Source organism: Centropristis striata, chromosome 14 (assembly GCF_030273125.1).
Source record: "Centropristis striata isolate RG_2023a ecotype Rhode Island chromosome 14, C.striata_1.0, whole genome shotgun sequence".
NCBI lineage: Eukaryota > Metazoa > Chordata > Actinopteri > Perciformes > Serranidae > Centropristis > Centropristis striata.
In genome coordinates, this window is record NC_081530.1 from 18,467,233 (window position 1) to 18,480,553 (window position 13,321).

Below are 13,321 nucleotides of genomic sequence, written 5' to 3' on the forward strand. Positions count from 1 at the left end.
AGTACATCCTGACGTCACCTAAAAAAAAACGTTTAGGGCTTATGCTGCGTTCGCGAACTGTGCAAAAATATCGTAACTATCACACTCACGACCAAAGAAGAAGTACTATAATGCGATGTTAAGGATTAGATAATAGCATACTCGGCGTATTTTTCGTTATTATGTTGCAGTAGCACAATGTAGCGCCTGAGCAACGGATTTCCAATATCAAACCAAATCAACAAAGAATTCCTCTTCTAACCAAAAGAGGGTCTGGTTGAATCTAACTATACGGAGTTTTCGCTTCCCGAGACTCTTCGAATGCAGCATAAGTGATAAATTGAAAAGGAATTTAGAGCAGACAACTGATGCTGTTGAAACTTCTGACAAAAATTCACATGTGGACCTTTGGGCTAATTTATTTCCTTTCCAGCAACATCTCTGTCCCCATTAATTGCATCCTCATATTATATTATTATAGTATTATCATAAAAAAGTTTATGGTTTAGGGATAGTCTTCTAGTTATCACCTTCTAATCAAAAAACTGCAATCCCACTGAGATCATATTTTCGTGGAAGTGAATTTAAACGAGTAAAGTACAGCAAACATAAACCTTTACCTTGTGTCTTTTTTTCTCCATCTTTCACAATGTTGATCTGTTTGTCACACTTCTAAAGTTTAAACCAATGAGGTTTAAATTACGAAGAAAGTTGATCGAGTCAAAAATAAAGAAATAAAAAACATATTTGACATGTGTCTAAATATAAAAGTTATATCTGCGTGTGTCTGTTTATCTTACGCGTGTCTCCATGTTTTCACAACAGTTAAACGTGTCACAAAAACTGAAATGTCACTAAATTACAGGAATGACTCTTCCCTAAACCCACCCCTCTCATGAACAAGTCTGAAGCTGTCCTACTTTGTTTTTTTTTTCATTTAGTATCAGATAATATTCCAGATAAATCGGTTTAATGAGTTTTTAATCGGTGTGTCTCCCAAAATAGTTTGCAGCAGCAATTTCCGAGAAAATCTTGATTCCACTTTCTGAGAAATGATGCAGAAGACTTTGAAAATTACCTGTTTATATTCAGCCTCTTACTCTGGAGATGAACAGCAGGATGTGCAGCTGTTTATATCATAACGTTTGAAAAAAACACTGTTGTGTACAAACCTGATTTATGCTTATGTGAACTTGAAACATATTATTATAGGTATTATTATCTAGTGTTTTGGGGTTATACTGCAAGCAGACAACAAGAGCGTAAAAGACAAACAAGACACAAAGCAACATGTTAACAAATGCATTTTGTGCATAAGTGCACATCTGTGAATGCTTCACCTCTAATGTTTTCCAGGGGATTGTTGCAGAAAAAAGATATTGCTTGCTTACATAATGTACAGGGTCAAGAGAGGTAGTTTTAAAGATGCAGCTAAAAAGATCTGAATTCATTTATTCATTAATTTTCCTCTGCTTATCCGGGGCCGGGTCGTGGGGGCAGCAGGCTAAGCAGGGCATTCCAGACGTCCCTCTCCCCAGCCACAAAGATCTGAATGTTTTACAAAAATAATTGTAATTTCTAGTGTGTGAAATAACACCAAGACAAGTAAGCTGTTTTCAGTGTTTAAACAGAGTGAGGAAGTGAATTGCGCATACAGACTGTTTGTTCTAGTTTTTATTCGGGTCCAACTGTTGTTTAACAATTTCTCACCATAACATTGACAATTTGTAATTGTGGGTATTTATGAGCATGTTTTGTGCTTTGCACCAGCTAGCAGCATCGGGCAGCTGTCCGGAGGAGATAACAGACTCTTTGCATTATTGATTTGAACATATGTTCCCTTCTTCAGAGCACCAAAGGAATCCTCAGGTCAAGTTAAACAACTTATTTAATGTATAGAAAACAAACATTCACAAATGAAAGCAAAGAAAAATAGCAAAATGTGAATACCCTACAATTCTGTCAATCGATAAAAAGTTCTTTTTTTAGGTCTATATATAATACATAAGAACAAACAAGATGTTTTACAAATATTTTAATGTCCATAATAGATTGCATAAGAATTAAGTCTCCATTCATCTTTTTTTTTTTTTCAATTGATTCCAATTTCTTTGCTGTCATCAATCAGCATAGAAAAATGCCTATTATTTCCCAGGTCCATGCCCGTCTTGGTGAGACTGCTGATGGGGCTTCCTGCAGCGCTCACTCTGTCCATGCCTGCAGTCAGAGGATGCAGCTGAGAGATGCCTCTGTTCTGGATCACTGAGATCTCGTTGTTCTTCGTGGCCAGGCTGTTGGCGATAGCTGTCGCGTAGCGGTTCCAAAATCCAGGGTCTACATTCATCGCTCGAGCTGCCAGGTCCTTCTGAAACATCTCGCCAAACTTCGCCGCCTCTCCACTCAGCAGTGCCATGGGGTTCTCCACCGACAGCCGCCGGCCTCTCCTGGCTGGAGCGTTGTTCCACATGTGGGTTCCCATATGAACCTGAAAGAGACACAAAAGACATTAGATTTAGTGGATTCTCTTCTTTCAAAATGCAAACATGTCTAGTAAATATCCAGCCCCCTACACTAAAAGTTGGTAGTTTATTCTACTTACTGATCTAAACTCCTCATTATAAATCTTGAAAAAAGAGGCTTCATATGTTTTTTTTTGTAGTTTTTAAACATTTCAGCGGTGTCTTTGTTTACAAGATGTGACAATAGCTCCACTATTTCTGAATGATGATCAGAGATTAATTGATTATAACAACAAAAACAAGTTTCATAATTGATGAATTGTGATTTTTCCAAGCAAAAACACCAAATATTTGCTGGCACCAGCTTCTCAAATTTGAATAGTTGCTTCTTTTCCTTGACTTTTATAACAATGAACAGACTCTTTTTTAGGTTTTGTTATTATGGTTCAACCAAACAAGCAATTTAAAAAATTGTGCTGCATTAATATTGAAGAATTTTCTGATATTTTATAAACAAAACAATTAAATGAACAATGGATAAAATAATTAATACTAATCAAGAAGGGAAATTAAAAACATTTTTGTAGTGATTTTTTTAACAATTGTAAATAGAAAAATTAATTAAAAAAATAAAAAATTGTTGTATAGACATGAAAGACAGACAGACAGACAGACAGACAGACAGACAGACAGACAGACAGAAAGAAAGAAAGAAAGAAAGAAAGAAAGAAAAAAAGAAAGAAAGGGTTTAAATTTGAAAGGACGTTGATATTTCTCAATTATTTAATTTTCTGAAGTTTGCTATAGTGTGGATGCACTTTTTTGCATAAATATGTTGTGATGTAATATTTAATAAAAGGGGGATGTTCTGTGATTAAACAGAAAGTTTAACAAAAGTTAAAATTTACAAACTGGCTTTACTTTCTCTCTTCTTTCTGAACCTTTCCCTGGGATGCATGAAACACAATTAAAGGTGCACTTGGGAGGTTGTGTTGTTTTCCACGTATGCTGCCAGGAAGTGTTGTCTTACCCACAACACTCAAAAAAATCATACAAATGTATGTTTAAAAGTGACTAATGATTCATGTCTTTTATTTTAGTGTGCAGGACCCTTCTAATATTTCACAGAAAAGCTGATTTTTACCACTAAATAGATCAACACAGCTTGACTCCAACCTCCTTTATTGAGACCGTTCATATTTTTAAGAGCAAACTTAAGACTTATCTTTTAAATTTGGCTTTTACTTGAACCATTTTTAAAATTAAAATTAATTCTGCTCATGCATCTTACTGTTACAATATCTTCTCTTTTATTTTTTTATTTATTTGATATTATTTATTAATCTATTTATATATATATATTTTATCATGCTTTACTTTTTAATTATTTATTATTATTATTATTATTATTTTAAATTATTTTCATTTTTTATCTAGCTTTACTGCTTTTTATTGTTATTATTATTATTTATTTTTGTTTTTATTTTATCTTTCCTTACTTTATTTTTATTTATTTTATCTAATTCATTTCTAACCTGCCTCAACGTTGAGATGGAACTTCCTCAGTTTGTGCTTTGATTATAATGGGATGGCTTGGATGGAGGGTTGGGGTTGGGCTGTGGGTGTTTGCTTGTTCCTATCTTTTATTACTATTATTATTATTTTCCTTTTTTTATGTGAAGCACTTTGTGTTACATTTCTTTTGTATGAAAAGTGCTATACAAATAAAGTTTGACTGATTGATTTATCTACCTTCAGGTTGCCTTTCGTGGTGAAAGCTCTGCCGCAGATGGAGCAGACGAACGGTTTCTCCCCGGTGTGCGTGCGCTCGTGGATCTGCAGGGCGCTGGCTGACGAGAAGTTCTTCCCACAGACGTTGCAGTTGTGCTGCTTCGGCGTTCGGCGGGGAGGAGCGGGGCCGAGCAGCGAGGTCATTCCCGGGCTGCCGATGGACGCGTAAGCCGGGGGGATGTGGACGCTGAACGGCGGGTGCTGCCCTTCGGAGGGGTTGTTGCTGTTGTTGTTTGGTTGACTGTGACCGTTCATCTCGGTTTTTATCAGGCCTGTCGGTGCGTTGGGGACCAGGCTGGGGATGCTCTGACCTGCAGCTGAAATGAAAGTGTAAAGGTGAAGTTTTGAACCACACATTGAACTTTAGCAGGATATAAAAATGATACTAAATGAACACAATTGTACCTCTTTCTCTGCTCAGCTGGAATGACATACTATAAGCAGTCTCCTCTTTCACACACAGCTTGCTGGCCTGTATTCCTGCTGCTGATGCCGAGGTAGGAGACTCAGATTGCTCTCTCTTCACTGAGGCTGCCAAAGGCTCCTGGGATTCTGGCCTGTTGTTGTTCACTGCAGGTGATTTGATCGTCACGCCTTCTGAGTTGCTTTGAATCGGAGACACTGATACTCGAGGTGAACCAGAGGATTCGGACACATTTGGGCTGTTTAGGCCGCAACTCTCCGCCCTTTTCTCCGATAAAGAGCATTTAAAGTTGAGCTGGCTGCTGTCGTTGAACCCATTTGTTAGGGGTTTTATACCAAAAGAGTGGTTAAGGTTTATAGTCGAGTCAATCATCCTCATTTGGTTCTCCAGTGCAGCTATGCTCGAAACAATGGTGGAGGACTTAGGAGGAGAATAACATTCAGAAATAAACGGTTTGGATTGATTTACAACCTCCTCCATGTTTTCTATCTCCTCTTCCTCTTCCTCATTGTCATCCATTGAAATATCGTCATTGAAGTCATTGTCGTTGCTGCTGAGGCTGTCGAAGTTCCTCTCGCTGAAGGAGACATCGCTGTCCATGTCCTGCAGCCCGTCCACCAGCGTGGAGTCTGGGATCTGTCCCACCATGTGCATACGGATGTGCTGCTGCAGGACGACAGCATTGGTGAACTTCTTCTGGCAAATGGGGCACGAGTGTTGCACCTGAACGGGAGGGTTTTCTCTGTGGACGCCAATGTGAGTCTTCAGGTTGCCTTTGGTGGTGAACGCCCTGCCGCACACTTTACACTTGAAGGGCCTCTCCCCGGTGTGAATGCGGTAGTGCATCTTCAGCGCGCTCTGACAGCTGAGGACGCGGTGACAGAGCACGCACTGGTTGGGGTCTGTGATCTTCTTGTCGATGTTCTCCACCAGCTGCTGAAGCTTTGAGGTTTCAGATGTTTGCATAGAGTCCAGGAGGCCGCCGGATGGGAATTTAGTTTCGTCTGAGAGAGGCGGAGAGTCTGAGACAGGGGAGGTGACGGGTTCAGGCGTGGTGGCCACAGACGGGACCGTAGTGCTGGCTGCTTCTGTTACCGGGTTGGCTCTCAGTCTAAGGGAGCAGTTTTGGGGCAGGTGGACCCCCTCTGTTTTCAGTATATTGGACGCTTCTGTCTCACGGTTCGACTGTGGAGACTCTGAAACAGGAGAGAAATGAGCCTCACTGCCTCTGTGGTTAGGTGACAAAGATACACATTCACCAGGAGCTGGCTGGTAGGGAGATTTAACGGATGCTGTTACACTTACAGGGTCATTTGAACCTCCGATACTGGTAATAGTGGAGGAAAGCGGAAGACCCATAGTGCCTGGCAGAGTTGCTACAACAGGTTTGCTGTCCAGCCATGAGGAGACGGGTTTCTCTGGAGGGATGGACATTCCATAGGGAATCCCAGAAGTCGTTGGCACATTGTCTAGATATTCTGGCACAGGGTAGGGGTTCATTTGAACATGAGGATACTTCTCTTTATGCCTCTGGAAGTGCACCTTTAAGTTCCCCTTCGTGGAAAAGCGGTTGCCGCAGATGTTGCATTTGAAGGGCCGCTCTCCTGTATGGGAGCGCAGGTGGATCTGCAGAGCGCTGTCACTGCCAAACACTTTGGCACAGAACCTGCATTTATGCTTGAAGAAGGGCTCCTCTGGGCTGGGCTTCGTCTCGAACAAGGGCACGTTAGGCAGCTTCCCTTTCCTGTGTTTCATCAGGGCAGCGAGAGGGTCAAGTGCATTAGCTGTGGCGGCGATGCTAGCCAAGGGATTGGGGAAGATGACGGTGCTGGGGGGGCTCTGAGGTAGAAATGGCAGACTGGAGGATGAGCTGAGGAGGCTGCTCTGCCCCAGGGGGAGCGGGCTGGAGGAGCTCAGTGTCTGAGAGCAGCTAATGCTGCTGGTGTGTGTGTAAGGAGGCAGTAATGTGGACATGCTGCTGCTGCTGCTGGAGAAAGGTGGGGTTGAATTTTCTGAGGAAGCTGAGGTACACGTTACATCTCTACAGGTGGACTGCCCGCATACAGTTTGTGACGGGACACTGTGTGGCTTCTCGAGCACAGAGGACAGAGAAACAGCAGCCTGGCCGTTGATTGTTGAGGGCATCGTTCCTGACAGAGGCAGGATGGGCGGAGGGATGACGCCTTGAGAAGGGAAAGGGTTGGGTGCCAGAGACAGAGATCTGGAGACTGGGTTTAAAGCTGCCTGTGTTGGCTGTCTGTTCATGATGGCTACCTGGCTGCAGATCTGCTCAATGAGCTGCAGCTGGTGGACCTGTTGTTGCTGCAGAGCCAGCAGGTGCTCCAGGATGACCGGGATGGCTGCTGACGCTGCCTTCCCTCCTGTAGCCACGCTGCTGATCCCCTGGGAGAACTGAGCCACAGCCACCCTGGTGCTGTGAAGGATCTCCAGCGTCACGTTTGTGCTCGGCACGCCGTAGCTGCCAGCAGCTGACATCTGGGGGGAAGTGGCCTCAGCTGAATGTGGAGGCTGAGGGCTGGAGGTTGTGGTGTATTTGTCCTGTGGCCGATGCTCCAGCTCCATGGCTTCATCACACTCCACGCCTTCCTCTAAATTATCCACACTGTCGTTGTCGTTCAGCGTCTCCCCGAGCTCAAAGCCGGCATCTGTGGACTCGGCTGCAGACGAGTCGCTGGACGCCACGCTGGGAACCGGAGAAGGTCCGACAGGAGATTCCTCACAAACTGGCATCCGGTCGCTGTCCTTCACTATCAGCACCAGCGGGTCCTCAGTGCAGACTTTCTGATGTTCACTCAGTTCAGTCCAAGAGAAGAACTCAGCACAGCATTTGTCACAGATGTGCGTCTCCTCACTGCTGCCACTGGTCTCCTCTCTCTCCATGCCCTCCATCGTTCCTGAAAGCATGAAAAAAGACAGATTAAGAATATGTAGCTGATCATTTATCATCCTGTGTATTTGAGACACATTTTCCTTTATCACATTGTACTTAATTCCCACACACACAGAGCAGCGAATACAGATTTCCATGTTGTTGGAGGAGCATTGTTCAAACCCAGTGAACTGAACCATGAATTCCACAAAGTGTCCAAAGATAACAAACATGTCAAGATGAATTACATGGAGGTTATATAAAATTATGCAAAACACATCATTTGATGTCAAAGATCATCTTATATTTCCATATTTCCATGAATAAAAAATATTGTTTAAACAGATACGCAACATTGTTGTAAAGTGGAAAACAAGTTTTTTGTTCTTTCTGTGAAGCTGAATGGGAATGGGAAGTTTTAACTGTAAATAATATCCACTTATTTTTCTCTATTTATATCTGAAATTGCCAGCTATTTAAATGTTTATAGCAGCTGTATAATTTTTTAAAACCACTTTCTGTCCTTAAATTCAACAGGCCCGATGACACTAGCGTCGCTTTAAAGTGTTAACAAAGGTTTTGAACTCTGTGTTTTCAGATGTTAATAATCTTCCCGAAAAATCAATAAAGTTCAATGAAGTGATGTGACCTCTCGATTGTGCGTTCAGACAGATAATGAAATTCCATACAGTTTATTGATTTCTTGTGTGCATTCATACATTTCAGGAACGTGTCGAATCTTTATGCACAAAAATTGCACATTTTGTTTGAAAACTACAACATGTTAATAACCTGATTAGAAAAGTTGAAGTTCAGTCAGCTGACAATTTTACTGTAAGACACTTTCTTTTTTGATTGAGGTGTTTTTTTATGCAGATTATTTTGGAAGTACTCATTTGTGATTCTGCATGCAACTGTGTAGTAACTGCTCAGTGTATAATATCACAGCTTCAATATATATATAACAGCATGATGTTGTTTCTATCACAATAAATACATGAATAATAGCTGCATATGTTGCCACTTTTACACTATAATCAAGCTCCAAATTTACAGGAAAATAAAAGTTGAAGAAACAAATAAAAAATCCAGAATTATCTGATGTGAACAGAAAAAAACAAGGATTTGTTTTGGTAATTTCTAACATGTGTGACACTGTCATATCAATCCACTTGTGTTTTTTTTTTTTAATCAAATGATTACATTTGGTCGAATTTGTAATAAATGCTGAAAACAACACGTCACATATCTGTTTTCTGCCTGTTTGACTTCACAGTTTCCTCTCGTTTTCTGTCAGTAGCTGGTTCGTGACATTCTTTGAGAAAAGATTTTTACACTTTAGAATCACTGTTGCATCTGTTCAGGCTTTGCCCCATTAGGAAACAGACAGCAACACCAGATGGAAAGATTTGGGGAAATCAATAGTAAATTATTGTTACATACACTCGAGGTTTCCTGCACCAATTTAAAAATAACAGTTTAAAAAAGTAGAAAGATGGATTTTATGAGGTTTTGATTTTTTTTAATTCATATTTTTGCAAATATTTAGTTTAATTTTTTTAATAACGAGTTTACAATGTGACAATGATATACTTATTTAATGAAAAATATTTTATTTCCGTCACATAATCATGAGTAAAATAAAAAAGGCACCAAAGAGTGTGTGTGTGTGTGTGTGTGTGTGTGCCTGTGTGTGGCCAACATATGTGCTGCACCTTTGTTCGTAAACACAGTAAATGTGGGCAATTTAAACGTGCACGTCTTTGTGCTGAACTTGACATGAATGTGTGTGTACGTGCACAAAGTTTGTGTGCTAATGTAGTCGACACACACTCCAGTTATCACGACCACCTGAAAGAATGAGTCCCAGTGTGTTCAAGCTTAACACAGAATGGTGTATTTATAATTACACCAATACAAATCCTCATTCAAACACAGTGTGTCTGTAGTAATGAGTAATAAGTCTGTTAATAAATTACAGGCTTTAACTTACAATTGTCTCACATCTGAGATAATAAAAAAAACCTGATTTTTAATTTTTTCCCCTCAGTGTAGAAAAGAGGAGTGTGATCACAGCTGAGTGGGTAAAATGTATTTGAAAGTCAAACTGGTACGAGGTAAATAATCAGTGTCGCTGGCTCGCCATGTGGGTGGTCTGAAGATCACCAAGGCGATTCAGCAAACACAGGAGCGAAAACACTTCCACTGTTTTAGCTCAGGAGTTTGTCTGCGCTTTGTAAGATTCACTTCCAGAGAAAACAAAGAAAAGATCAGCTTTGATTTAAGGCTTGGAATAGATTTCCAAATATAATAACACTGATAGAAAGGTCTTTGAAAATGTCACTCAATCCATAACGTTAGGAGCTGATTTATGTCGGTTTTCTTGCTGTGTGGTTTGGCGATGAGAGAAGAAAAAAATCATGTAGCTGCAGCTGCAAAGCAAACAGACTCTCAGTCCAGCGTTAATGCCTCCCTGCCTCTCTGCGTGACCTCCGTGCTGCAGAGGTCAGCGGTTCAGATGTACTAATTGTATTATGATCCAGACACGGAGCACTTGCCCCTCGCAGGGTGAGGCTGACAAAGGTTAAGTCAGCAGGCTCAATCAAAGCCCATCTCCGAGTGGCGGAGCCCCCCGCCTGGCTGCAGGGCTGTGGGAGGGCCTGAGCCACGACGAGGGCCTCATCCACACTCGACACCTTTTCACAGCCACAAATAATAACAAATAAATAAATCACTGACACTCGTGTTGCTGTGATGGTGATGATTTGAATTAATGCATGGGATCAGTTTGCAGGCCTTCTGCTTTTTAGAATTACACCATAAATGATGAATAAAGTCAATAAATACACATGCATGAAATAAATCATATTACATTTGATTAATTTTAATTCATGAGCTGTCGGTTAAAGACACGAACAGAATGTAAAGCCACTTTCTCAAAGCAACAAATTTCGAGCGCAGGCCAAATCCAATCCAAAATTCACTCTTTTTTCTTTTAGATAAACACATGAAATTGTTTAATTTATGGTTAAAATTTCAGTGCTGATGTGAGTTAATGCTCAGCTTTTAGTGCCAATTAAAAGGTTCAAATAACATCCAGGCTTTTGCTGCGTGTACATGGGGAGAAAATGTAATTGTTTAATTAAATATTAAAATATTAGAAATTATGTCAGGCTTCTGGTGTAGTATAACATAGGCTGGGAATATGATAAAGATCTAGTTACTAATAATGTGTACATGATTTTTAATAATTATTTTAAACACTCCTGGCAAAACGTTAAGATTAATAAATACTGGTTGCATTTAATCTGTTTTCTTTCTCATAATATTATTTTATTAAATAATTTGCAGTAACAATATTGGGCATGTTAATTAAACAGAACAGTAAAATACAGAAGTCCCCACACATATAAATACACTTTTATGATAATAGAAGTAATTTCATTAAGGCCACATTTTCATTCAGATTATTTTCTCCTGTTCATGATGTAAATGTTCCTCATTAAAATGTGAAAGTTTAATAGTTGACAGGAAGGCCTCAAGCCAAAACACAGAAAAAATACAAACTAAGCTTGCAGAAATAACCCTTAAACATATAATATAGATATATTATAGTGATTATTTGCATAGATTTATTCTGAATGTTGGTGGATTTTACACAACAGGCCTTCATAGAATATGAAAATGGTTTAATACCATTATTAGATATTTTATTGTTTGTATTGTTTGCAAAACAACACAGCGTTCTGTTTCCAACGTCAATAAATCTGGATAAGACTTTGTTTTTTAATAAAACATTAAAAACTAATCAAAACATTCACAATTAAATTATTTTCTCTTGACCAAATCATTAACTTTTTTTTTTTACACTTTTCAATACTAACAAGGTTTCATTTCTTGAGGCAATCATTGTAAAAGTAAAAGTGCGAAAACTATTAATGATGTTTAAAAAAGAGAAATAAATAATTCCGATATGAGTCATGTAAAAACAGAAAGTAACCTAAAATCAGTTAATTTAAATTGCGAAATAAGAGTTTTTCCAGATATTTTTTTAAAAAGGAAGCAGTACTGGAAATTCTTCACTTAATAAAACCTTATTTTTGCGAAAAACGCGTTAAATGAATCAGTTCCGGTTGTTTTTGCTTGTATCAGCAGCTGAAATAAAAGCCGGTAAAAGTGGTTTAAAGCCTCCCGGACGGACACGTACCGTTTCTGCAGAGGAGTCCGCTCTGTGTCGCCTCTTCCTCGGACTGGAGGTGCTGCGGCTTGGCTTGCTTGCGGCGGGACATGTTGAGCTTTCTCTGCGTCCTGCTGCTGCCTTCCGCCGACTCATCTACAAGCAGCGACTGGGACCCTTCAGAGGGAGCGGGGTCGGTGAAATAAGCGAGCGGCGGCTGCTGTTGATGCCCGTGTGCAGATTGCGCATGTCAGTGTAATTGTGATGGAGGAAGGATAATGCTTTTACGACTCTTGCTGCCCTTCGCTGGGTGATTGGCTGCGGTCCAGCCAACTCACGCTAGATATGGAAATGAGGGATGGGGTTTAATAATAATTAGTTCACTTCCTGTCCGGTGAGCGGCTGCTTTTACGCACAGCTCCGAGCAGCTCCAACATGATTTCGTCCGACCTGTGAGTGGCTCATTGAAGCAGTGTTGGGTTTAACTTTGTGGCCAAACGCTGCATCTCGGTGTCCATTCAAGGTTTAAGAATGATTTGTTTCCTTTCTGCGCTTTTGGATGAGTTTGTGTCATAAAAAGACGCTCCGGTATGAACTGACTTCTGGTGGATAGATGTCCCGGTTAAATCTGTCGCCTCACACACACTTAAGACAGCAGAGCAACACAAGTAGGAGCAGTTATCCTTCCAGGCTTTGTGTTGAGTCCTTAAAAGCTGCGTAAAGTCCAGAATCGACGCGTTAGGAGAGGTAATTCTTGCGTAAAATGGCGAAAATTGATTAAATACGTGCGTAAAGTGGAACTTTGCGCGTAAGATTCTCGCTCAGGTCGCAGATAGGTCCGATCTCAGAGTGGTGGCAGTCGGAAGTGAGACTCCCTGGTTTATCCGAGGCACCGGCGCTCTCCTTGTTGCCTCCGCCTCCGGTCCATCATTAGATGCCCTTCAGCCGGCTGCGATAGGCTACTGCCAGGATACCACAGGAGGTGTTGGAGCCATTGCTTCATTTGTTACGACCTCCCACAATTTGGCGCCATAATGGTCTGAAAAATGTCTCCAAGTTGGAAAAGAAGTCCTCCTTTGAGTGATGAGCAGGGGTGTGTGGAGGGAAACCAACCTGAGCTCAGTGAGCTTTAGACTTTTATGAGAATAGAGGGCTGAAAGAAAAGAAAAAATAGGCCCTTAGCAGACCTTCATATTTGTAGTTTTTGTTTAAGTTTTGGTGGTTGGTTTTCATTCAATAACTAAAGAAGTATGTACATCCTTTAATTAAGTAAAGTACCTCTAAGTTGAAGCAGAAAAGTACTTAAAGTAAAGGAACTTGTGACTTCAATGTTATTTAATTTATTTAGAGTTGTCCAAATTAACATGTTAAGTTTTTATGATTAATTTGAAATATTTAACCTGTTAAAAAAAACACATATGCAATTAACTCAAAATAAAAGTTTGGGGCTGTTGCACATTGAGTTTTGAAGATTAACACCCTGAAGATATTGCGGTCATATGAAATTAAGAGACCCAAGGAATCCATTAGTAACATGTCATGATATATTGGAAAGAGGGGTTAACAACTCCAAAGTTAGAGGCTTAATTTTGATGAGGAAA

At 40.3% G+C, this 13,321-nt stretch overlaps 1 protein-coding gene across 1 annotated transcript; it reads right to left on the minus strand.

Moving 5' to 3' along the window:
• Positions 1–1,638: 1,638 nt before the first annotated feature.
• sall3b (spalt-like transcription factor 3b) lies at positions 1,639–12,588 on the minus strand. The gene is made up of 4 exons (XM_059350847.1): positions 11,751–12,588; positions 4,635–7,568; positions 4,191–4,546; positions 1,639–2,464 (listed from the first exon to the last, which is right to left on the minus strand). Exons 1-4 carry the CDS (start codon positions 11,830–11,832, stop codon positions 2,072–2,074), a joined length of 3,765 nt encoding a protein of 1,254 aa, XP_059206830.1. The 5' UTR covers positions 11,833–12,588; the 3' UTR covers positions 1,639–2,071.
• Between the last annotated feature and the right edge of the window lie 733 nt (positions 12,589–13,321).

Excerpts from the sequence above, each read along its gene's own strand:
- sall3b (XM_059350847.1), bottom strand. The coding sequence starts at position 11,832 with ATGTCCCGCCGCAAGCAAGCCAAGCCGCAGCACCTCCAGTCCGAGGAA. Across the intron at positions 7,569-11,750 it reads CGGACTCCTCTGCAGAAACG|GAACGATGGAGGGCATGGAG; the intron begins GTACGTGTCCGT and ends TCATGCTTTCAG. Across the intron at positions 4,547-4,634 it reads CCAGCTGAGCAGAGAAAGAG|CTGCAGGTCAGAGCATCCCC; the intron begins GTACAATTGTGT and ends CTTTCATTTCAG.